Source organism: Aspergillus ibericus (assembly GCF_003184845.1).
Source record: "Aspergillus ibericus CBS 121593 unplaced genomic scaffold BO80scaffold_19, whole genome shotgun sequence".
NCBI classification, from domain to species: Eukaryota; Fungi; Ascomycota; class Eurotiomycetes; order Eurotiales; family Aspergillaceae; genus Aspergillus; species Aspergillus ibericus.
In genome coordinates this window covers 302,741-325,613 of record NW_020292117.1, presented here as the reverse complement: position 1 = coordinate 325,613, position 22,873 = coordinate 302,741, and the positions used below count along the sequence as shown (strand labels likewise).

The following is a 22,873-nucleotide window of genomic DNA, read 5'->3' as shown; positions in this document are numbered from 1 at the left end:
TCTAGGCAAATAGCTAGATACAAATGAACTCGGGTTCTTCAACATCCAGGCTATCTCGGATGATTGAATCGATTGCACGTGGCCTCGGCTCCACGAGGCTCGCGGGCATGTTGAAGATGCAAGGGCGCAGGCACCAATCAATGGTGATGCTCCTTGCTTCTAGGCAGACGGCTTGGCTGTCTGGATAAAGTGGCCCGCATGTCACCGAACACCGCCACAACAACACTCCCGGTCAGAGAATAAATCCACCATGTCCAGGTCGTCGTGCCCTCGTGAACCCTTGCTGATGAAGAGGCAAATCATCCCGGATCACAACTCCCCCAGCGCGAAGAAAGCCTGCACCGGAAGCACATTCCACGCGAGCCCGGTCCCTTGCCGCCAGCAGGGGTCACTCTTGACACTGCCACAAGAAGTGCTTGAGCTGATCATCACCTTCGCCGCCCACGATTATTCTGATACCTGTGGTGGTCGGGAATACTATTTCAGCTACCGGACAGTGGCAGACCTGGCCATCGTGTGTCGTCGCCTGTACGGAATTGCGACCCCAATTCTCTATCGGAGCATTTCGCTGGGAGATATACAACCGAGCGAACTCCATCGCACCCTCCAGACCAACCCACGTCTCCGCCAGTATTGCCGGATCCTGTTTCTTGATGCTAGCACAATCCCGACATCCTCTTGGACCGATTTCGATGTGGTGGGGGACATCGTGAGTTGGTTGACCCGCGTCAAGAAATTGAACATCTTTTGTCCCTACCACTGCACAAGAGACGGCAAGGTTGACTATGTCGGCAGCCTATGGGACACGGTTGTAAAGGCCACCCAGCACATGCACGAGCTGGAAAGCCTCGAATGCATCGGGCTCGGATTCATGTGGGTTCTGGGATCCGTCCAATCGCGGTCGGTGAGCATGTTGACCATCCGGAATGGGGGAGGGGACCGTAGAAACGTGAAGATGCCAGTGAATACAAGCCAAGAGTCCTCGGTCACGGAAATCTCGCTGTATGGGTGTCGTGAAACTCCGGAAGACATGGCCCAGCTACTCCAATGGCCGAAAGCACTGTCGTCCTTTCACATGGGCTGTTTCAACGTCGACCTCGACGGGGTGAAATATAGCTACTCCATGTTCGAAACCTGGCTTCGAAAACACCAGACCACTCTGCGGTCCCTGACGATGTGTGGTCTTCCGGGTGATAACGTGGACGAACGCGCGTTCAATGCCTCGGCGTTTCCCCATCTGGAGAGTCTGAGGCTGTCCCGATGGAACATGGGCACCAAGCTGTGGCTGTCAGACACGGATGCCGACGAGCTGCTCGGGCCCAGTCTCAAAACGTTCACGTGGGACTTTAGGAAGTTGGCGGATCAGAAGGGATCCTGGATGGATTTTGGCGAGGAAGAGGAAAATTGGATTAGGGCATTTGCTCGAGCTGCGGTGGAAAGAAAGGCCGCGCTGAAATCGATCAGAATCGCATTTAGTTCGTTTGACCGTGGACAAGGCACGATAGGGTATCCTTGGGGCCGCATGGCTAGGGTTCGGGATGAGTTTGAGCCAGATGGCTTGATTGTGACCTGGGATACCCCGGTGCTGATTGGGGAGGACTGGCCAGATGCCTCGCCGCAGTGTGTATACGCAGTGGAGTCCCTATACGAGGTGGTGACTCATGATGACTGTCCCAGCCCTGGGGAGATGGAAATATTGATGCGAGAAGCACACCTGCCGGGGATGATGGCTTAGACATAGTTGATGAGGAATATTGGTCTCAATAGAAGCATCGGCTGAGGATTGCAGTGGTCATACGCTGACGGTGTTAGCTATTCTTGCCAGTATGTCAAAAGTATTCAACTTACGTACAATCTACACATCCTACGCGACACCCCAATAAGAGTACAATACAATCAATTGAGCAATCTAAGCCATACACGCTATAACCCGCAAGACAAAACCCCCACCATTACTTTCCTCCATCAGTAACTTCCCCAGTCAAACAGCCACCACAATCCACAATCCCAGAACAAAACGACTAAACAGAAAGAACCCCGAATCCACATCCAGCATGAATCCGATCCGACTCCCAATAGTTATATTTCAATTCAATTTTCCAGTAACATCTTACTTGAAGAGTCTGCCCAGCAGACCCCCCGCAAGGTTACTCACAATGCCCCCGGAAAGCGCACTGTTCGCGAATGTCGACGCCTGACTGAACCGATCGCAGCGGGAGAATGCCACCGTGTTGGTGATGGTCAATGCGAGGGCAATTGCTGTTCTTGTTAGATTCTCTACCAAACCATAGCAAGGACTGAGGGATCGAACTCACCAACAAGACTCAACCAGATCACACTGCTCAACCGGATGATAGCCAAAACGGCCAGGCCGATCCACAGCGCCGGGGCCACGTACAGACTCAACCAGAAGAAACGTTTATCAGTGGCGGCGATGGCCCGGGTGGTGGGATCGGAGGACTCAAAGACCCAGTGTGAGTCGCCGGTGGAGGTGTTGACTTCGTTCCACCAGCGGAGACCGACGAGGCGACGACCGGCGATGTTTTTGAGGTAGTAGAAGTCGGCGGAGAGGAGAAGGAGGGTGAGAATGAAGACGAGGACGCTGGTGCCGTTAGTGAGTTTCAACTCCCTTACACAATAGGCCTGGTGTACCCGGAGCCATCATAGATTGCAGTGGATAGGGACATACAAATTCTTGATAAAGAGCACGCCAAACAGGTACATCAGCAGGGCGCTGATGCGGAAGCCCAGAAAGAACATGAGGGTAATGGGATGAGCACTGAGACGCCAGTTCAGGTCGCCCTGCTGCGGTTGAAGCGGTTGTTGTTCCATAGCGAGAGTATAATCAGCTCCCTGACAAATGTCAAATGCGCAAGATGGACGGCGTCAAGCAGCCTCCTGGAGATGGTGACATTGGCGGGATGGCGTTGATGCTGCGTGTCGACAGGCGCGGCGGTGGGGGCCGGCAGAATGACTCCACTCCGGGTATTTGACACTCCGCAGCATCTCCGACACGCGCCGTTTCACGCGGTGCAGAGTGCAGACAGCTGGGTTATGCTACAAGTGATCTTGTCCTAGAGCAATGTGCATATCATGCATCTTACTGCAAGGGATTGTGGGAGGTCCAATGGCCGGACTGAATGACTCCGAGCCTCGATGAGGTCATCGGTTGGTTCCTGACGGCTGGAGAAGCCTTTATGCGCAAACCGAGGATCTCTTAAAGTTGCGGGTCAATCCGCTGCATGCATCAGTTCCCTCGACTGCGCATAATCCTAACCAACATCCTCTACCACACTGTCTAATTGATACGTCCCTAAGCGACAATGGCATCTAGAAACACTCTCCGTCGAGCTCTGCTCTACAGTACGTCTCCCAGCTCTCAATTCTCTCTGCCCGCAGCTCTCCCCGCATTTCCCCGTCCGCATCCACATCCATACTAACTATAACCAGTCCCCGGCTCCTCCCAACGCTTCATCGACAAATCCCGCACCCTAACCGCCGACTGCGTAGCCTACGACCTCGAAGACAGCGTCACTCCGCACAAGAAAGCCGAAGCGCGGTCCCTGGTGCGACAGGCCCTCGACCAGCCCGCACCGCCGGGGATCCGCGAACGGGCAGTCCGCATCAACTCGGTAGACAGCGGTCTGGCCCTGAGTGATCTGACCGAAGTGGTACCCTCCCCACACCCCCCCCCTTTCACACTACAACAATACTAACAATCTCAGCTCAAATCCCCCAACCTCACCACCCTCGTCATCCCGAAAGTCAACTCCCCCTCCGACCTAACCTTCATCACCGACGTAATCACCCACACCCTCTCCACCAACCCACAACACGAACGCAAAACCCCCATCTCCCTCCTCGCGCTCATCGAATCCGCCAAATCCCTCACCAATCTCACGCAAATCACCTCCAGTACGCCCCTCCTCCAGGGCTTGATCTTCGCGGCCGAGGACTTCGCCCTGGACTTGAGCATCACTCGGACCCCGTCGCTACGGGAGTTTCTCTTCGCGAGATCAATGATCGCGACGGCGGCGAGGGCGGCGAATTTGCCGTCGACGATTGATCTCGTGTGTACGGAGTATAAGGGGAAGGATGGGGGAGTGCCGAAGGTGTTGGAGGAGGAGTGTCGGGATGGGAGACGGTTGGGGTTTAATGGGAAGCAGTGTATTCATCCGTCGCAGGTGGAGACGGCGCAGCGGATCTTTGGGCCTGATGCGAAGGAGGTGGAGTGGGCGGTGAGGGTGTGTGTGGCGGATGAGAAGGCGGCGCGGTTGGGGAGGGGGGCGTGGACGCTTGATGGGAAGATGATTGATGTGCCGGTTGCGGAGAAGGCGAGGGCTATTGTGAAGAAGGCGGAGGAGTGTGGGGTGGATGTCGGGGAGGTGAGGGAGAAGTGGAAGGGGCAGGAACCGGAGTAGATAAGGGGGGGGGCGGAGATGGAGCTAGGGCTATGTACAGGCTCGGGTGACACGGCAGGATGATGACGGCGGAAGAGTACATTAGATCCTGCAAGAATTAAAGTAGATGGTCTATGTATCATGGCTTCTACGTCCCGTCACGGTAGCTTCCCCACAACTGCGTGCCTGTCGGCAGTATCATTACAGCGTCACAGCATCGAGCCCGTTGAAGGAACGGTACGCAAGTCGAGGTGTTGAAGGGAATGCACTAGGAGAAAGAAGGTTGAATGTGGTTGAGTTTGGTTGATTATGGCTTCGACTCCAGGTCTTCGCGCTTCAGCAGCTGAATCTTTCCCATCGTCAGCACCGGCGTTTCCGTGTCCGCCTTGCCGTTGGCATCTTCCTCCAGACTCTTGGCCAAGGTCTTGTCGTAGCTGGTGGGGTCAATCCCCAGGATGCCGCCAACATAGCCGCCCCGCTCGCCCGGCACGCTGAACTCGCGGAACAGGTACTTCCACTCATTCAGCCACGCCTTGACGGCCTTGCCGATCTTATCCTTGCCGTTCTTTGAATGGTGGCCTGTGCCCGTGATGGCGTACACCACCCGCCGGCCTTCCCGCGCATGTTTCAGCAGGATCTTCTCCAGATATTCAATTGCCTCCTCCGGGTGAAGGCCATGCAGGTCCACGTAGAGTTCCTCTACTGAGTCATCCAAGCCGGCATCCACGATATGCTTGTTACGCTCTTCGTACAGCTGCCGTGCGGCTTCACGGTGGCACTTGCGCATCGCTTCGTTCTCAGCCTGGCCTCGAAGAGACAAAGCCTTGGCCGCTCTGGCATCATTCCGATTCCAAGCTTGGGCCGCACTAGCAAGACAATCAGTTCCGATCATCCCAGCACCAGAAGACAACTTACCTTTGGAGGAACTTGTTCCTCACGGTGCCATGGCGGATGGCCTCCGTGCGGTACTTGATGTATTGTTGATTAGCTCGAGAGCCGGTTTCGAGCCACGGGATATTCTGCGGGGGTGGAATCGCCAGAGCCGCGGCGCTGTGTTCGCGCCCTTTGGTCCCGTCTCGGTTGAGCTTAGAAGACGACTTGCCCTTTCCGGGGGCAGGAGAAGGGGACATCCGAACAACATCCGCCAATGACGTGGGGAGATTCTCTCGGCTCGGATTGTTGTCGCGATTGTGTGCCCCCCGTTTGCCATGATGCTTCTTGCTCGAGCTTTTCGCGCTGACCGCGGCAAGGGTGGGGAAGGCGTCGGGGTCATCGACGGACGGGGCAGCCGGGTTCAACTCACGATGCTGGTGTCGACTCCCGGGCCGAGAGTGAGGACGGGACAGACTAGTCATGCTACCATTCCGCTTGCCGACAATATACTGCATCGCCTGAGGACCGTTCTTGTTGCCGGCATATGCCGACAAATGGCCGGGATTTTTGCTGATATACTGGCCACCCCATTGGTCGCCAACCCCGGCAGTCGATTGCAGTGGAGGGAACGCCTCAGAGGCACTGTCCATGTGGAACGACGTGCCAGCCGCCCCGGGGTTGCCGTCTGCCACACTCAGGTTCGCCACGAGTGCGGAAGGATCATGTGAAAACGGGCAGCCGTCACCGGCCAGACAATTCCCCATAACCCAATACCTGAGACACAAGGTTGACATTAGCGTGCTGCTCTGGCTCGGGTCCCATCGGAACGCTCGGATATGTACTCACTTGCAAAGATGATTGGTTAGATCGTGGCTAAACCGGCAATCGGCACGGAGACACTGGCCTGTAGATAGCCAATATTTGCACACAACGGGACTGCGACTGTGGCCCGGGGCGACGGTGATCTTCGGCTGCTCCATCGACATGGACTTGCCGACCACAACGTGGCTATCTTCCACATGTTGCGATATGAGATCTCCATCCTGCGGCTGCGACAGCGATGCAATAGTCGCGCCCAGGTCGTAGCTATTGGCTTCCAAAGCCGTCTCGATTTCCTCGTTGGTTCGTTTGTCTCCCAAGACCGTCCGTAGGATGTCGTGCGGACTCATGTCCGGGACAAACTCCGGTGCCGTAGCGCTCAGCGCCCCCGAAAGACTCGCGGTCCCAATAGACGACGTCACGCTATTCGCGTCGTCCGCAACCAGCCAGTCCACGTTGCTATCGCTGCCTAGGTCACCATAGAAATCTGACACCTGGCTTTGGTCGGAGAATTCGTACGCGTTGAGGTTTGGAGAGTGAGGAATGGGCTGCGCAAGAGCGAGTCGGGGCGATGGACGAGGCGACGTAAAGGGTGACACCGTGGAGGACAGCGGTGGCCGCGGAAAGCCCGTTCGCGAGCTCTGCAGCCAGGAGGTACTTCCGGGGCTCGTCCCTAAGTTGGAATGAGGGGATAGCGGGGTCGCAGAGCGAGCCATCTGCCAGGGAGCCGGGGACGAGCGGCGAATAACCGTGTGACGGGGCGGCGGAGGGGAGGAGTCGGGCAAGGTGCGATTGCGATGGCGCCAAAGGATGTCGAGGACGGCATTTTCCAAGGACGGGCCTGATAAGGAGGTCTTTTCGCGTACAAAGTCTTCGATTTTTTCGACCTGCTCTTCTTCGTCCAGAGCTTGGTCCTGGAGGATGTGGAGGCACTCCTCAAGGAGGTCGTCTGGAACCATGCTGGAGCGTTGGGGAGGGGAAAGAAGGAGAGCGACGGATACACGGCGTGCAGACAGATGTGGGGTAATCGAAGGGTGACAGCGATCAAATCGAAGAGACAACAGCAAACAAGTCAAATCTAATGATCAAGGGCCATGATTTTCCAAGGACGGGAGGATTCATGGAACGGAGGGAGAGCTTGAAAGAGGGATGTTAGCAGGGTTGACGGGCGACAGGGGACAAGCTTGCAGTCCACGGGTGATTACATCGCATCTGCCGTCTTGCAATGATCGAGGACGGAGGGATCGAATGAAGGAGTGGAGCAAGAAACGACGGCGAGGAAAGCAGGGAGAGAATAAGAGGAAAAACAAAAAGGGAAGAAGGGAAGAAGGAGAAGACGAAGAAGGGGAAGAGGAGTGCAACGAGGGAAAAGAGAGAAAGACGACGGAGAGAGAGAGAGGGGTAAGAAGAGGACAGTCGGAGCGGAGGGAACTGGAGAGTACTTACGGAGTACGGAGTACCAGCAGGAAGTATTCAGGTTCCAGGAGGTTGTCTCTGGCTCTCTCCCCCGACCAGGTCAACCAACCAACCAATCGACCAACCAACGAACGCCCGCGAAGCAGCTCGGGCGTTCTTTATTGACAGCAATCAACCAGTGCTCCCAAACCGGGTCGCGGTTTGACTCTGGACCAAAGAACGGCGGCGCTGTCACCCCCCTTTTTCCCACCCTGGTCCGTCCGTTCCATCCAGCCAGCGCCGGTGGATGTGGGGGATCTAGACTGCCTGCCACTCTTCCTCAGGGCGATCTGCCGATATTACTGATGTCCTTCATCGTCCCTGTGGACCACCTCCCTCCAGCCAGAGTCCGCATTACACCCGTTCTGGATCCGGCTCGTCCTCACCAATGCCCTTCTCCTCCATTCTCATCTGAAAGCAAAAGCAGCTCCAAGCCAATAATACCAACCGGCTCCGTACTGTGTAACACCCGGACGGTAAGAATGGCTGACTAAGATCCTCCTCGACTTCCGCCTTCAGGCAGGCAGCCGCCATCGGATCCTCCTGCAAGCTTCAATTATTAGCTGCTACTGCTGCGGTCCCCTTCGCTTCTTGGATTATCCTCAATTCTCAACCTGGTCTTCCTGGGACTCGCAGGGAATGGCAGCTTAGTTCATCCCACCTATCCAATTCATCCCTTCCTCCAGATCATCTTCATCCTCCACGACCTCCGCCGGTCAGCTGGCAGAAGCTCATTGACCAATTGCCGGCCCGCTCCCATTTCATCATCGCCTAGCTACCCGTCGTGGACGTCCCTTCCGCCATCCGCTCATGCCTCGTTTTTAGACGGGGGCTTAGCGACGCCCTCCTTGATTAGTTCAGCCTCGTCCTCTCTAGCACCCATTGGGTATTCATTGCGCCGTGTATATACATTGCTGGATACCGGAGATCCAACCCTGCGTACTGGTTTGCGCCCGGCCATTTTCTCTGCACAAGCACCCACTTCGCATCGCCGATCCTGCTTCGGGCCGTGTCGTCGCTCAGGGTCGATATTGGATAACACGATAAACACGTACTGCCCTACTCCTCCCTTCATCTCAACATGCCCGCGGATTATTCATCCACCGCCCGGGCGCTTTCGGTCTCAACCTCGTCCCCCGAGCCGTTGTCCCCGTCGGAGGACGATGCCTATCCGCCATGGAGCCGGAGAGCACCTGGCAGGCGGAACTCCGCCAGTCTCTCCGGCGGACGAGCCGCTTCTCTCCGGGATCAACTCATAGACCGAGCCACCCAGATGTTGCACCGGATTCGGGAAGCATGGCGCAAGATGAACTTTTGGCAAAGAGTCGGGGCGGTGGCCGCCGTCCTATTGGCCAATTTTCTGGGAATTGGCTTTCTGGTCTTCACCGGCAAGGTATTCATCTGGATTCAGCCTGTGGCTGCACAATGGGAGAAATCCTCTCTAGCGTACTTTGTTCTGTGGTTGTGTGTGTTCTTTGTCTCTTTCCCGCCGTTGGTTGGATGGTCCACATTTGGAACTGTAGCAGGATACCTCTTTGGAATCTGGAAGGGGTGAGTTGCGTGTCTTTTATTGATGGGCCAGGACTAATACTTTTATAGGTGGCTTCTTTATGCTTCGGCGACCGTCCTCGGGTCGACTTGTTCTTTCATTGTGTCTCGGACGATTCTGTCCAAATTCGTCCAACGTCTGACGGAACGCGACAAACGATTCGCGGCTCTGTCATTGACACTCAAATATGACGGGCTCAAGCTACTGTGCATGATCCGCCTCTGCCCACTGCCCTACTCTGTCTGCAATGGGGCGGTCTCCACTTTCCCCACGGTGAATCCGTTGATGTATGGTCTGGCGACGGCACTGATCTCTCCCAAGCTGCTCGTCCCGGCCTTCATCGGCAATCGGTTGCGAGTGCTGTCGGAAAACAATGAGGAGATGAGTGCGGGCTCGAAGGCAGTCAACATTTGCAGCATCATTGTCTCGGTTTCGATTGGAATTTTCACTGGTCTATATATCTATAGAAGGTAGGCAGCCGAGAGTGCCCCCTCAGTATCGCCCTACAGACTAACCTGTGGGATCAGAACGTTGGCCCGGGCCAAAGAGTTGGAAGCCAAAGAGAGGGAGGACATCCGGCGCTCGCTCCACGCGGACCACGCGGCCCATCGCCCCCATGGAGCTTTTTCCGAGGACCTGGACGTGGACAGGGCCGCCACGACCCTTGCGCGCGATGAAGAGGAACAGATTGGATTTGCCGATCTCGATGACGACCACGTAGACCTCGCGATTGACGACGAGAGCGGCAGTGAGACCTCCCCCCACCGTACCAAAGCCACCCCCTATCGTGACGAGTTTACCGACAACGATTCAGATATCTTCCGGGACGGAGACGGGGCCAGTGAGGAGATGTATACCCTACATACACATGTGCGGAAGCCTTAGGGTCCCTGGGTCTAGCTGGCCAGTTGACGGGCCAGGGTGCTTACGTGATGAAGAATCGGCTCTTACGAGTGATGACAGCGACCCTGCTGGATGGGCATGACGGTTTATGGATAACCTCTGGTGTTTCGTAAATAATTATACTTGATTCTGGGCGACCGGGGCCTCTGCAATCTCGCCTGATGGCCTCCTAGACGGTTCCGCCCCCGGCGGTGTTGCTCTGTCGTAGCTGTAGGGTATATAGCAAGATTTTGGGCAATCGAGGCGTCGAATCGCCATAGCACAGTTGGTTATGCCACTATCAGTCTCCCTGGCATGGCATGAATGTCGTGGTGCCAGTTGCAACTAGAGAACGGTCCACCTTGGCGCGCTGGCGTCACGGGAGGGTCCGGGGGCCGTGAGCAAGGGGGAAATAGGAATAGTCCGATCGCGAAGCCTGGCACTATCTCTCTGTTCCGAGCCGATGGGGTTCATTGGACACTTGTCAACCCAGATCGGACGGATCGAAGCGATCAAGGAACGAAGAAGGGGGATGGGATGAAGAATCATGCAATGGCGAGAATGTGATGGCCGGGCGGACTGAAAATTACGCGGGGGTGCCGGCCGAATGTGGCGCCGAGTGAGTGGCCTGGACTGGGTTGGTTTCTGGCTCTCGGCCTCAGCCTCTTGTCTGCATCGCGGCTTTCCTTCGTCGCCCCTTGATTCGCCGTCGGGCTGCTTTCCCCTCGCCGGTCTCTTCCCGGTAAGTTGGTCGCTACCTGCATCGCTGCAGTCTCCTCCTCGTCCGAGGTTGCGTCGGTGCCAAATGTCCGCAAGCGCGATGAGTTCGCTGATCCGTACCTTCTCTCGACCTTCTTCAGCCTAAGTCCATCCTCCAGGTAAGTCAACTGGTTATCTCCTAGGTCGGATCCCATTGGACCGCTGGCCTTTCCGAGGACTCTTTTGACATATGTCAACTTTCCGCATGGTTGCTGACATGGTTCGAAGGTATCTATTGCATCCTGGTCCAGGCCTTTTCCTTCCCATCAAAAGGACGTATCGTGATAGAGTCCGCCATGGATGATTAAAATGAGACCTGGTATCTACATAACTTAGTGAAATGGGTGGTGTATGGTGTCAATCAGTCGCTATATCGTCCGTGTAGTTGCCCCGTGGGTTCGTCGAGACAAGTCTCAGTGATAGAATATATCCTCTGAGGAGCTGTTTCACCTTGCAGCGATCATGAAAACTGCCGCTCCCATGGGGACCCAGGGCCCAGATGGCTATGCCTACGAGCGCTGTCAGCTGGACCAATACTTGCCATCCAGTCTGAATGCTGCTGCCAGCTTGCTGGCTCCCGGTCAAGCCGTCTTTGGGTCGCAGTTGCCGCCAAAGCAGCCTCCTGGGGGGCCACCTCTGAACGGGCTCTTCTATGCCAATGGAACAGCCAATGCCAGTCCCGCTGCTAACGGTAGCGTGGTGAGGGGTCCTTCAGGAAGCAGTAGCATCCTCGAGACAGCCCAGAATCGCTTCCAGGGAGCAGACCATTCCGCACACGGCCGTGAGATAAACACAAACCGTGGACCTTCCAATGGCCTCGAGAAAGCTCATTTCATTCCTTTCGGCTCCAATAACACGTCAATCTCTCCAACAACGTCTGTCAGAATCCTACCGTCGTCATCATCGGGGACCTCCGATCCCAAAGGTGCTGACAGTACTAGAGCGATAAGTGTGAAGTACCGCCCCCGTTCTTCCATACCTTCGAGAATGCCCACTGCTGTCTACGCTCAACAATGTGTGGCAGCAGCATATGCATCCCGGCTGAACCCATACGCGCTACACAAAAAGGAGCAGGAACTTCTTCAGGATCATTTGTGTCACCTCCATGTCACCGTCTACTTGAACATCCGAAATGGTATCCTGCGTCTATGGACTCGAAACCCCATGTTGAGCGTCTCGAAGGAAGAAGCTATGGGGTGTGCGAAGGACTATCGCTGGATGAACCTCGCGGCATTCGCATATGAATGGCTTGTCCGTAACGGCTATATCAATTTTGGCTGTGTGGAAATTCCAGTCGCTCCAGAGCCCGTGAAGAAAGGTCGGCGAAAGGATGGCCCTGTGATTGTCGTGGTGGGAGCTGGAACGGCGGGCTTAGGTTGTGCTCGACATCTGGAAGGTCTATTCAGTCATTACCACAATGCGTTTACATCACCACGGGTGATCGTACTGGAAGGACGGCGCAGGATTGGGGGTCGTATCTACTCGCATCCTTTGCGAAGCCTGGAGTCATCCACTCTGGCTCCTGGGTTAGTCCCCAAGGCCGAAATGGGCGCCCAGATCATCGTTGGGTTCGATCACGGCAATCCACTAGATCAGATTATCCGAGGCCAGCTCGCTCTTCCATATCACTTATTGCGCGATATATCGACGATCTATGACATCGATGGGTCACCGGTGGATGAAGCTCGAGACGCAACAGACGAGATGCTTTATAACGACATATTGGATCGGTCGGGGCTGTATCGGCACAAGTCGGTTATAGTGCCCACTGCAGAGGGTGACCGGGATTTAATCAATTCCGGGCGTGATCTGTCGATCAGCGACGGCCTTACAGTGAGACAATACGAAGAAGCCAGGGCTGCCGGGACCATCGGGCTCCTGTTCCCTGCGAAACGGGTCCGACGCGGTGTTGGCCACAAAACCGCTGACATTAAGCCTACCAGTGCCCCGTTGGCAGACCCTACCAACGTTGAAGAAAACCCCGCCCAGCTTGCGTGTCAGACGATGGGTTGGACCTTGAAAGACGGGACTTCCGTTAACGACACCATCAATCTGGACCCGGTGGCCAAAGCCTCGCCGTGTCAGACCTTGGGCGCCGTGATGGATGACGGTGTCCGGCAGTACCAGCGTATGCTCCCATTGACTCCGAAAGACATGCGCCTGCTCAACTGGCATATGGCCAATCTGGAGTATGCGAATGCTTCAAATATCGGCAAGCTTAGCCTTTCCGGGTGGGACCAGGATATGGGAAATGAATTCGAGGGAGAACACTCACAGGTGGTGGGTGGCTATCAGCAACTGCCGTACGGACTATGGTCGCTGCCTACGAAGCTAGATGTCCGAACAAACAAGATTGTCTCCAAGATATCCTACGACCATACGGGCCTAGGTAAGAACAAGACGGTGGTTCAGTGTGAAGATGGGGAGTCATTTGTTGCCGATAAGGTGGTCTTTACGGGCTCTTTGGGCATCCTGAAGCATCGCTCCATCCAGTTCTCGCCTCCCCTCCCGGAGTGGAAAACGAGCGCGATTGATCGCCTTGGCTTTGGCATCATGAACAAGGTGATCCTGGTCTTTGACAAGCCTTTCTGGGACACGGAGCGTGACATGTTTGGGCTGCTGCGGGAACCCAACAATCGCAATAGTATGATGCAGGAGGACTATGCGGCAAACAGGGGCCGGTTCTACTTGTTCTGGAACTGTATGAAGACCACGGGTCTCCCCGTCCTCATTGCTCTCATGGCCGGCGATGCCGCACATCAAGCCGAATGCACGCCGGATGCCGAACTCATTGCGGAAGTGACCAGCCAGCTTCGTAATGTCTTCAAACGGGCGGTCGTTCCGGATCCCTTGGAGACCATCATCACCCGCTGGGGCACGGACAAATTCACCCGCGGAAGCTACTCCTATGTGGCCGCACAGTCACTTCCAGGAGACTATGACCTGATGGCCAAACCAATTGGTAACTTACACTTCGCGGGAGAAGCCACCTGCGGCACCCACCCAGCCACGGTCCATGGAGCGTACTTATCCGGGCTTCGAGCTGCATCAGAAGTCATCGAGTCCGTCCTCGGACCCATTGAAGTGCCTCATCCGCTAGTCCCAGAGAAGGGCAAGACCCTCGACGTCAGCACCGCCACGGCAGCGCCTCAGAAGCGAAAGGAGCCGTCTGTGAGCAATGGCACCGCCGCCAGTGCAGCACCCAACAATACATCGCCCGAGGCCGCTCGTCGGGAGGCATACGACAAAGCCGTCATGGAGGCCATCTGTAACGAACTGGGCCCGCCACCCCAGCGACCAGCCAGAACGGCGCTGAACCCGTTCCTTTTGTACCAAAAGGATTACTGGGGGAAGTGCCGCATGCAGTGTGACGAAGCCCGCCGCACCACCACCAAGGACCCCAACGCCAAGGCGGCGCGCGACGAGATCCGCCAAGCCCTGGGCCTCATGTGGCGACAGGCCAGCGAAGAGGAGAAACGGCCGTACATGGAGCAAACGGAGGTCAACCGACAGACCAATTCGGAGATTTGGAATCGCTGGCGCAGCGACATGGCGGAATGGGAGAAGAAATCGAACGAAGTCAAGGAGCGATGGTGCGCAGCCAATCCCCTGGCCACCTGGGAGCAGCATCCGTTAGAAAGACCAACTCTTGCCTCTACTCAAAACATACCCGTGAATGCGCAGCCCGCTGCCTCGTTAGCGTCGACAACTCTAACCAACGGTGAACATGCAACATCTAGGCCAGATCCGCGAATGAATGGCCCACCTCAACCAGAATCTCCACCTCAACCTCCCCTACTACCTACAACACTAAGCAATGGCGAACACTCAGCATCCAAACCAAATCCGAAGAACAATGGCACGACACCTCACCCTCAAACTCAACCTCCCCTGCTAGCTACAGCAATAACCAACGGTGACCAACATGCAACACCAAGGCCAATTTCACAAATGAATGGCACGACGCCTCACCCTCACCCTCAATCTCATCCTCATCCTCATCCTCACTTCATCTACTAGCTCCAAATGATCTTTGATGCATTCGACTGCTCTAACATGATATATTATTCATTTCCCGTTCTTTGTACACTACTCCTCCCTCCTCGACTCACACAACAGTGGCAATGGATTCTCAATTGTTATATTATCTTAACCTTTTCTAATCATCTACCAACCGACCTCCCTCCAAAGACCAGGAAAGGGAAAGAAAGGTCCAAACTATTGAAAAGAGACAAAGGAAAACATCTTCGGCAAACAGTACTCTATAAATGTATTTTGTTTATTATTTTCATTGCTTTGCTTCTTCTCCTCTACTCTATATATGTGTATTCGCATTCGCATTCATGCAATCGATCGAACCCCATCAGGATTCCGTGTATCACCAACAGAGAGAAAAGAAAACAAAATCAACATGAACAGAATCGCTAGAAGTCTAGTAAGAGATATAAGCAGCCGTAAGGTGAGCATTCCGCAAATAAGAGGGAAATATAGAAATGAGAAAGAGGAAGAGGGAATGAAAATGAAAATGCAAGACCCATAAGCCGGTTGTCTAAATGGGGAAAACCTGAACCTGATCTAAATAGGAGGAGAAACGGGATCGAGATTGGGATTGGAGGAGTGTGAGGAGATGATGAGCGGAATAGATGGTTATGGTGGGAGAATGAACTGCTTAGAGCAGAGGGTTGGACTTGTATTCGGCGCCGGTGCCCTCGGTGTCCTTCTTGGTACCGACGACGGGGGCCTCCTCCTCGCCGGATTCGCGCTCGGCGATGTACTTTTCGGCTTCGAGAGCGGCAATGCAGCCGGATCCTGGAGTCTGTTAGCAAAATGGTCTGATTGTGGATGTGGGAAACATGAGGCATACCGGCACTGGTGATGGCCTGGCGGTAGCGCTTGTCCTGGACGTCACCGCAGGCAAAGACACCCTCGACGCTAGTGAAGCTGGTGCCGGGCTTGGTGACAATGTATCCGTCCTCGTCGAGCTGGATCTGGCCCTTGACGAGGGCGGTGGCGGGGTCGTGGCCGACGGCGTAGAAGAGACCGTTGGCGTCGACGGTCTCCTCCTCGCCGGAGACGACGTTCTTGACCTTGAGGTGGGTCATCAGGCCGTTAGGCTTGTCCTCGCCGAGCACCTCGGTGGCGACGGAGTTGAAGCGGACGGTGACCTTGGGGTGGGCCAGGAGGCGGTTGGCCATGGCCTTGCTGGCACGGAGCTTGTCGCGACGGACCAGGACGGTGACGCTGCTGCCGTACTTGGCCAGGAACATGGCCTCCTCGGCGGCGGAGTCACCACCGCCGATGACGAAGAGGGGCTTGTTGCGGAAGATGGGCACGGCACCGTCGCAGACGGCGCAAGCGCTGATGCCGTTCTGCCAGTACTTCTGCTCGCCGGGGAGGTCGAGACGACGGGCGTTGGCACCGGTGGCGATGATGACGGCGTCGGCGGTGTGGGCGGGCTCGTCGGTAGGACCGTCACTCCATTCGGTCCACAGCTTGAAGGGGCGCTGGGAGAAGTCGACCTTGGTGATGGTCTCGGTGATGACCTCGGTGCCGAAGCGGACGGACTGCTTGCGCATGTTCTCCATCAGCTCGCCACCACCGATGCCGTCGGGGAAACCGGGGAAGTTCTCGATGTCGGTGGTGGTGGTGAGCTGGCCGCCGGCGGCGGTGCCGTTGGCCAGCATACCCTCATAGAGGACGGGCTTGAGTTCGGCGCGCGAGAGGTAGATGGCCGCGGTGTGGGCGGCGGGGCCGGAGCCGATAACTATGGTTCGCGGGCGGTTAGAATTCTGCGTCGAACCCCTGACCCGCCGATGGTCGGAGGCAACTAAAAAACTTACTAACAACGTTGGTGTGCACCATTCTGGCGGAGGAGGTGGAATTGACGCGCAGGGGCGTCGTGAGGGTCGAAGGGGAGGAGTTTTGCTGAAAGGACGACGCGGCGGCGGCGGTCAGTCCCAGGGAGGAGCGAAGGGTGGAGAAGGGAAAACGACGAAAGGCGGAGGAAAACAGATTGGCGGTGTTTCCGGGGGGGGAGAGAGGAAGGAATTGAACTGGAGAGAAGAAGAGAAGAAGGAGGAGGAGGAGGAGGCAGAGGGGGGGAAATATGAAGGGCCGCAGAGGCAGAGGCGAAGAGGGGTGGGGAACCACAAGGGCTGGCCGGGTGCGATTAGCTAAGAAGGCCCAGCAGCAACCACCAACTATTAACTACTGTGTAGTGTACTCACTCACCAAGCAAGTATCGTCGGAGTCTAGTCGAGTGGAGCACGAGCCGGCTTATCGAAGACGCAATGGCTGGACTGTGGACTGATTGATAAGGCAGAGGCAGAGGAAAGACACCGAACCGGGATGGAAGCATGGCTGCGAGGCTCACAAATCATCCCCGGCGAGACCCTCGCACGTGACTCTTGCTTACCAACCGCGCGTGGGTCGAGACCCTCTTACCTTACCTTTCCCTTACACAGGAGAAGAGTCCGGAGTATCCTTCTACCACGCAACCTCCCAGCATCCGGAAGAGCAATCAACGCTGGCATTATTATCATCGGTATCGTCATCAATCATCAATCATCACGCATCTAGAACGCCGCCTCATTTCGACCGCCCAAACCACTTCTTCCGCTTCGGAACCTCCTTCACCTCCTCCTCCTCGCCCTCGCCCTCGCCGTCCGCTGGGCTCACCGGTACCAGTGTCTCGGGCAGCACTCCGCCGTCGCCCACCGCATACGGCTCCGGCTCATCCCCATCCTCATCATCAAACTCATCATCGTATTCCTCATCTGTCAGACCATTCTCCGCGTCCGTCTCTTCTCCGGCCCCAGCCGTCTGGTCCCTCTTCTTGCTGCGCACCCCCAGCCATTTCCGCCACCCCTTGGCCACTGACGCCGCGGGCGGGTCGAATTCCATGTCCTCGTAGTGTAGCGCGGGCACCAGGAACTTGTAGGGCGTCGTGATCCCCGCTGGGTCCTTCGGGTTCAGCTCCAGGTTCAGCGTGATGGCGAGACCCCCCTCCAGGTTGATCAACGCCCCCGGCCCGGCACCTCCGCGCTTGGATGCTTTCCGGGTGAGGGTGGTCGATCGGCGCAGGAACGGACCGGGCTGGGCGTCTCCCGCTGGAGGGAACGCCGCATCGCCTGTTCCCCCGGGGAAAGCTCCGTCCATGCTCATCCGGCGCGCCGGGGGAGCCTCGCCGAGGTGGAAGTCCTTCGTCGGCGGCGGGCCCCGGAGGGACAGACGTCGCAGCAGACCGGCGCGGGGGGCTTTGTCGCCGCGCGTCAGCGACAACGTCCGCTTCAGCTTGGCCGGACGCGGGTCTTCCTCCGCCGGTCCGATTTGCGGTGTCGCGGGGGGTGTCGAGCCTAGAAACCGGTCAGATTTTCAACGGTCTCGGGAGGAGAAGAGCACCCAAGGGCTAGACTTACCAGGCTGGTACTCCCGGATCGAACACCAATTGCGTCGCGGAAGCAACCGCTTGTTGTTCCGGGGCTTGTTGTTCACGTCATGGGTGAAGATGGGCAGCATGTCCTCGTCGGTGTTGGTGTCGATGTGGTGCACGTGATTGCGCTTGTTGAGGGTGTCGGAAATCATCTCCGTCTCGGGCTGATCGGCAATGGCGGACGAGATGATGTTCGGCATGTATCGGTAGTCCCGGTCCTTGGGCACGTTCAACTTGGGGTTCGAGTAGAACTGCCCGATGGCCGCCAGGTGCACATCACCACTGTAGCCAGTAAAGGTCAGATCCGTCTCACAACGCAGCGGCGGGCCACCTCTTACCTCAGAATCGTCACCCGGACGGATTTCTCGGCCGCGAGATCTTGAAGATCTTCGATCAGATACGTCCGCTCCGCCTTGTGACGCTTGGCCGTCCAATGATCGTCGAAGATCTCGACCTTGGCGCCGGTCTTGTTCACCAGGCCGCCAAACAGCCCCGCCTTGCCGAGGGACTTGCGGCTGTTGAGGATGTTTTTCACCACGGCCTGCGGGGATATTAGAGCACGCGCTGCAATGGTATTGAGATCTGTGACCTACCACGCGGGGGTACGCAAGGGGGATGCCCAGCGACACAATTAGGTGTCGGGTTTCCCCCCGCACAATCTCCTGATGGCATCGATCCCAGATCAGTTCGCCCGTTTCTTCGCAGATGATCTCATCGGTCTAGGGTCGCTGTCAGCATGAATCCATTCCCAAAGGCTCATCGTGTCTCACCATGCGTTCCGTCCGACAATCCAACCCCAGGAACGCCACCCCGTCGCCCAGCGACATAAACACGTGCCGGCTGCGCTGGTTGATATAAGGTCCTGGTTTGGCGCCAAGGATCCAGCTGGGCTCCTCGGCTTCGGTTTCCTCGGGAACGCTGTGATGCTGGAACAGCAGGTAGTACTTGAACGCAATGCTGCCAAGGCCCGAGATGACCGGCGAGTTCATAAACTCCTCCGGGTAGGAGCCGAAGCCCTCGATGATCTCATGGTCGTTCCACATGTTGACCATGGGAATTTGGGAGTTGGCGAGCGAGAAGAGCCCTTGAGAGAACCACGCCGAGTAATTCGCCAAGTAGAAGTCCTCCAGTTCGGCCTTGAACTCGGCACTGAAAGGCGAGTCGTACTTTTCACTCAGGTTCTTGATCCTCACCCACTCCTGGAAATGGGCGGTTTCCGCGATCACCTTGTCGTTAAAGATCTGGTCACCCCCCCCAATCATCACATGGAACGGGCGCGTCTGGTGCTCGTTCAAGACATCGCGCCAGAGGGGGTCGGGACCACTGAGCTTGTTGGAATCCACCGCCGGGCTAAAGCCGTTGCCGGTATGGAACATGACGTTCATGGACTGTCCTCGGGCCGGCACCCAGAAGCCGAGAGCTGGCCCCTGGTTCAAACGGTAGGCGACCCGCTGCTGAGTCGGGCCCAGTTCGATCTCGAGATTGAACTTCCAGAATGTGACATCCCGGCCCGGGTCGGCATAGAGGCGCGCTCCGGCGATCTCTTTGTAGCTGCCGGCTCCCTCTCCATCCACGGGATGGATACGATTGGCCGGGACGGGCTGCTTGACCCCTTCGCTACTGTAGTCCATGATGCTGGGGGACATTTCATAGATTCCATCATCGTTCTCCACAAACGACAGATCCTCCCCTTCCACGGTATGCTCCACCGGTTTAACGTAGAGAGGCCGTCCATCCCGTCCCAACTTCATCAACCCCGCAGCCGGGTCAATATACTCGGGGGCGAGTTGAGCATCCTCACCGTCGACCTGGACCGGCGGAGGAGCGAGGAGATCCATCGGCTGGGCGAACAACCTCAGGGTTGGGCGTGGCTCATAGCAGGAGAGCGAATCTTGGGTCACGATCAAAACACTGCCTCGCCAGGTCTCCTTGTTGAACGGACCATTGGGTCCATCGATTCGAACCCGTTTCAGACCGGCGTAGCGGAGCAGGGGTCCACTCTGTAGGAAGATCGATGGCTGGAAGCGCTTGTTACCTGCATACATCATCTGGTCAGTGACTGGGTTCTCTCGTGACGGACCGTGTCTCTTCGACGGCTTACCGGTTGGCTTTTGAGCGGACAGCTTTTGGACAAAGCTATTCGGCAGGGCCCGACTGGTTCTGCGGTTGTTGCTGTCCCCGGTTTCCCACCATGTCTTGCTCCGATCCGCATCAAATCGTTGGAAATCAAAATCAGAGGCTCCCAGTCTAGCCACAGATGCAGTTCTCCACTCAAATAGGGGAGGGGGGGTCGGCGGTGGCACATTGAAGGAGACCTTGGGCTTAGATGGTGCACTTGTCTCCACTCCAGCACCCGGGGGGGCCGTGGGGTTGAATTCGCCCATCCCACGTTCGATACTAGTGTTGGCGGGTCCAGGAAAGCCAGGCGCAGCGCCAGTAGGGCTCTTCATAATTCCCTGCTGGACCGACCCTCTCTCCGGGGCCAGTTGTGGAGGTGATGTGTTTGGATGGGTCAGGTCGGGATATGGTAGTGCCCGGCTATTGGGTTGGTTCGGAACTGCCTTCCTGCTTGGGACTGCCATCCTAGGCTGCTCCGGCACCGCTGGATCTTGAACAGCAGCAGCAGCAGCAGCAGCAGCAGCCGGGTAAGGTTGTGCATCCCGTTGTTTGCCCTGGTTCATCGCCCGCGGGCCCATCGGGGGTCCTTGGGGCGGGTGGTTCACGGAAACCGTCCGCCTGGGAGCACTACCTCTCTTCACCGACACATCTGGTAGACCATCGTCGTACGGAGACTCTTCAAACGGACGATCTGCCGCGCTCTGGGGCGGTGGTGCTTTGCTCCGAGGAGGTCTGGCTCTTTCCGAGGGATTTTGTCCCGGGGGGCTGTATCCCGCCTGCCCTTCAGAAGCAGCCTGCCGGTGATGCGATCGCTTTGCGCCTGGCGCAGGCTGGCTCGGTGCCGCAGTTCGTCCCGGGAGGACGCGCTGATCTGCATGTTCTGGCATGTCAGAAGGGTGCGCTGGTGCTGTCGCGCGACTTTCGGCTTCCCGTTTCATCCGTTCTCGCAGTTTCATTTCAGCCTCGAGAGCCCGCGCCCGTTTCTCTTCCTTGCTAGCCCCGGTGTAGGTCACCTCGAGCTTTTGGAGAGGCGAGCGGTCGGCCGCCCAGTCCCGCCGCTGCTCGGTTGTCGAGCGGACCGTATTCGACCGACTGATCGGCGAGGGCTGGCTATTTGAGGATGCAGAGGCCTTGAGCGCATCGTCTCCATGCTTCTCCCCTCTCGTAGATGATTTCGCACTTTTGTCGGGCCCGGCCGGGTAGTCCGATGCCGGGGGGTTTTCTTTCCACTCCATACTGTCTTCGGGATACACGTCTCTCCGGTAGCTTTTGCTTCTGGCGGAGTACGAACGAGACCGATGGTGGCTGTGCACTCGCCCCGAATTTGCTGTGTAGGGTGCTGGCGGTGGTCGTGAATTGGTGGGGTTGGTATAGAAGTCGTTATCCTCGTAGTAGTCTGGAGCCACCGACTTGACGACATGGGATGGCTGCCTTCTGTGCGACGGAGCCGTCTGGGCCCCATTGGTGAGGTCGCTGGCCATGCTTGCAGGGTAACACGCTGTTGCTGCTCCGCTTTGCCAGGCTCCGCAGGTGTGCTGGTAGTCACTGTGGTCGCATTCAACCACTCAGGCGTGTGCTGGTAGGACGGGACCAGCACTGCAATCAATCAGGAGCGAGAGGATCGCTCTGTTAGTATTATATAGCGAATTGGCGGTATAACAATGCTAGTAGATGAGAGTAGCAGCTGTGGCCGTATGCAATGCAGATAAGACTAGTACTGGTGGTCCTTCGCGTTCGGGGTATACAAGGTGGAGAGCATAAATATAGATCGTTCTACAGATGACGTGGGGAAATCAACCCTCAACAACGGCTCCAGAACGGGCGGAAAGTAACCAGGAAACCCCCCGTGCAAGAATGTGAAGAATGTTTGAAGACAGCAGACAGAAGAGGGGAAAGTGACGAAGAGGAGGGAAAAAAACTGGAGCCCGGGGGCAGAGCAGGCCATGCCCAACGCCAGGTCCTATTATAACGGGGGGAATTGATGGATCGATCGTGCATGTCAATCTAAACCGGTGGCTGGCAAAATCCCAGCCCTCTTTTCTTTTCTCGTCCCCTCCTTCGGCTTTGCTGGCGGGGCGCGCCCCTCACGAGTGCTGCCAGGTACTCGCCGTTTTCTCCTTGGTTCCTTTTTCCCTATTCTTGTTTATTTTAAATTGAGTTATCGTCAGCTTTTTCGTTCGGATGATCGCTGCCATTTTTCTCTGCTCTGGCCAAATCATGCCCGTCAACGTCACCCGTCCGCCACCTCCAGTTGGCCTCCCCGGCTTGTTGGACGGTCGGTCGCTTGTCAGTGAGGCCAGCCTTGAAGGAAATTTATTGTCAATTAATGGCCGCTGTCATACCATCGGTCTCTGAGTTTATAATCACAGATCATCCGAGGGAGAGGCAGTGCGCAGCCCGAGGACGTAATGCAACCACTTAGACCGCGCGGGAGCATCCACCAGAACCGCCCGGCCGTTGAACGGCGACCACCACAACGGGTGATTGAGGCCAATGCGCATCTTGAGCTGTCCTCAGTCTCAGCGCATTGCACCTGCTCCTCGTTGTGTGTCATCCATGACCGCGGTACTCTTTACGGCCTAGCGC

General features: G+C 56.7%; 9 protein-coding genes across 9 annotated transcripts; 5 read left to right on the top strand and 4 right to left on the bottom strand.

Annotated features, from left to right (window-relative positions):
* Positions 1 to 26: 26 nt before the first annotated feature.
* On the top strand, positions 27 to 1,885 carry BO80DRAFT_425079 (uncharacterized protein). Its single transcript, XM_025719434.1, has one exon. It carries the CDS (start codon positions 251 to 253, stop codon positions 1,733 to 1,735), a length of 1,485 nt encoding a protein of 494 aa, XP_025575428.1. The 5' UTR covers positions 27 to 250; the 3' UTR covers positions 1,736 to 1,885.
* BO80DRAFT_502084 (DUF846 domain-containing protein) lies at positions 1,882 to 3,153 on the bottom strand. Its single transcript, XM_025724306.1, has 3 exons — positions 2,690 to 3,153; positions 2,316 to 2,602; positions 1,882 to 2,259 (listed from the first exon to the last, which is right to left on the bottom strand). The coding sequence occupies exons 1-3, from the start codon at positions 2,830 to 2,832 to the stop codon at positions 2,111 to 2,113; spliced, it is 579 nt and encodes a 192-aa protein (XP_025575427.1). The 5' UTR covers positions 2,833 to 3,153; the 3' UTR covers positions 1,882 to 2,110.
* A 170-nt stretch (positions 3,154 to 3,323) lies between these two features.
* On the top strand, positions 3,324 to 4,421 carry BO80DRAFT_406842 (HpcH/HpaI aldolase/citrate lyase family protein; the record flags this gene model as incomplete). The annotated part of the gene is made up of 3 exons (XM_025717778.1): positions 3,324 to 3,363; positions 3,451 to 3,671; positions 3,726 to 4,421. 3 exons carry the CDS (start codon positions 3,324 to 3,326, stop codon positions 4,419 to 4,421), a joined length of 957 nt encoding a protein of 318 aa, XP_025575426.1.
* A 143-nt stretch (positions 4,422 to 4,564) lies between these two features.
* On the bottom strand, positions 4,565 to 7,170 carry BO80DRAFT_70166 (CCCH zinc finger and SMR domain protein). The gene is made up of 3 exons (XM_025724725.1): positions 6,120 to 7,170; positions 5,316 to 6,047; positions 4,565 to 5,266 (listed from the first exon to the last, which is right to left on the bottom strand). Exons 1-3 carry the CDS (start codon positions 7,049 to 7,051, stop codon positions 4,708 to 4,710), a joined length of 2,223 nt encoding a protein of 740 aa, XP_025575425.1. The 5' UTR covers positions 7,052 to 7,170; the 3' UTR covers positions 4,565 to 4,707.
* BO80DRAFT_70131 (uncharacterized protein) lies at positions 7,147 to 7,763 on the top strand. Its single transcript, XM_025724723.1, has one exon. It carries the CDS (start codon positions 7,242 to 7,244, stop codon positions 7,671 to 7,673), a length of 432 nt encoding a protein of 143 aa, XP_025575424.1. The 5' UTR covers positions 7,147 to 7,241; the 3' UTR covers positions 7,674 to 7,763.
* Positions 7,764 to 8,628: 865 nt separating this feature from the next.
* On the top strand, positions 8,629 to 9,981 carry BO80DRAFT_355329 (TVP38/TMEM64 family protein; the record flags this gene model as incomplete). Its single annotated transcript, XM_025715750.1, has 3 exons — positions 8,629 to 9,098; positions 9,147 to 9,566; positions 9,624 to 9,981. The coding sequence occupies 3 exons, from the start codon at positions 8,629 to 8,631 to the stop codon at positions 9,979 to 9,981; spliced, it is 1,248 nt and encodes a 415-aa protein (XP_025575423.1).
* Positions 9,982 to 11,724: 1,743 nt separating this feature from the next.
* aof2 (putative lysine-specific histone demethylase Aof2) lies at positions 11,725 to 14,836 on the top strand (the record flags this gene model as incomplete). The annotated part of the gene is made up of 1 exon (XM_025717777.1): positions 11,725 to 14,836. One exon carries the CDS (start codon positions 11,725 to 11,727, stop codon positions 14,755 to 14,757), a length of 3,033 nt encoding a protein of 1,010 aa, XP_025575422.1. The 3' UTR covers positions 14,758 to 14,836.
* Positions 14,837 to 14,906: 70 nt separating this feature from the next.
* On the bottom strand, positions 14,907 to 17,053 carry trr1 (thioredoxin-disulfide reductase TRR1). Its single transcript, XM_025719433.1, has 3 exons — positions 16,578 to 17,053; positions 15,602 to 16,501; positions 14,907 to 15,546 (listed from the first exon to the last, which is right to left on the bottom strand). The coding sequence occupies exons 1-3, from the start codon at positions 16,597 to 16,599 to the stop codon at positions 15,407 to 15,409; spliced, it is 1,062 nt and encodes a 353-aa protein (XP_025575421.1). The 5' UTR covers positions 16,600 to 17,053; the 3' UTR covers positions 14,907 to 15,406.
* Positions 17,054 to 17,325: 272 nt separating this feature from the next.
* Positions 17,326 to 21,768, bottom strand: BO80DRAFT_355443 (uncharacterized protein; the record flags this gene model as incomplete). The annotated part of the gene is made up of 5 exons (XM_025715756.1): positions 17,326 to 18,092; positions 18,156 to 18,451; positions 18,508 to 18,710; positions 18,763 to 18,888; positions 18,940 to 21,768. 5 exons carry the CDS (start codon positions 21,766 to 21,768, stop codon positions 17,326 to 17,328), a joined length of 4,221 nt encoding a protein of 1,406 aa, XP_025575420.1.
* Between the last annotated feature and the right edge of the window lie 1,105 nt (positions 21,769 to 22,873).

Coding starts and splice junctions, on each gene's coding strand:
- BO80DRAFT_425079 (XM_025719434.1), top strand. CDS start 251: ATGTCCAGGTCGTCGTGCCCTCGTGAACCCTTGCTGATGAAGAGGCAA.
- BO80DRAFT_502084 (XM_025724306.1), bottom strand. CDS start 2,832: ATGGAACAACAACCGCTTCAACCGCAGCAGGGCGACCTGAACTGGCGT. Junction 2,603..2,689: donor GTGCTCTTTATCAAGAATTT/GTATGTCCCTAT, acceptor TAACGGCACCAG/CGTCCTCGTCTTCATTCTCA. Junction 2,260..2,315: donor GATCTGGTTGAGTCTTGTTG/GTGAGTTCGATC, acceptor TAACAAGAACAG/CAATTGCCCTCGCATTGACC.
- BO80DRAFT_70166 (XM_025724725.1), bottom strand. CDS start 7,051: ATGGTTCCAGACGACCTCCTTGAGGAGTGCCTCCACATCCTCCAGGAC. Junction 6,048..6,119: donor CTAACCAATCATCTTTGCAA/GTGAGTACATAT, acceptor CTTGTGTCTCAG/GTATTGGGTTATGGGGAATT. Junction 5,267..5,315: donor AGGAACAAGTTCCTCCAAAG/GTAAGTTGTCTT, acceptor TTGTCTTGCTAG/TGCGGCCCAAGCTTGGAATC.
- BO80DRAFT_70131 (XM_025724723.1), top strand. CDS start 7,242: ATGTTAGCAGGGTTGACGGGCGACAGGGGACAAGCTTGCAGTCCACGG.
- trr1 (XM_025719433.1), bottom strand. CDS start 16,599: ATGGTGCACACCAACGTTGTTA. Junction 16,502..16,577: donor GGTGCACACCAACGTTGTTA/GTAAGTTTTTTA, acceptor CGCGAACCATAG/TTATCGGCTCCGGCCCCGCC. Junction 15,547..15,601: donor CCAGGCCATCACCAGTGCCG/GTATGCCTCATG, acceptor AACAGACTCCAG/GATCCGGCTGCATTGCCGCT.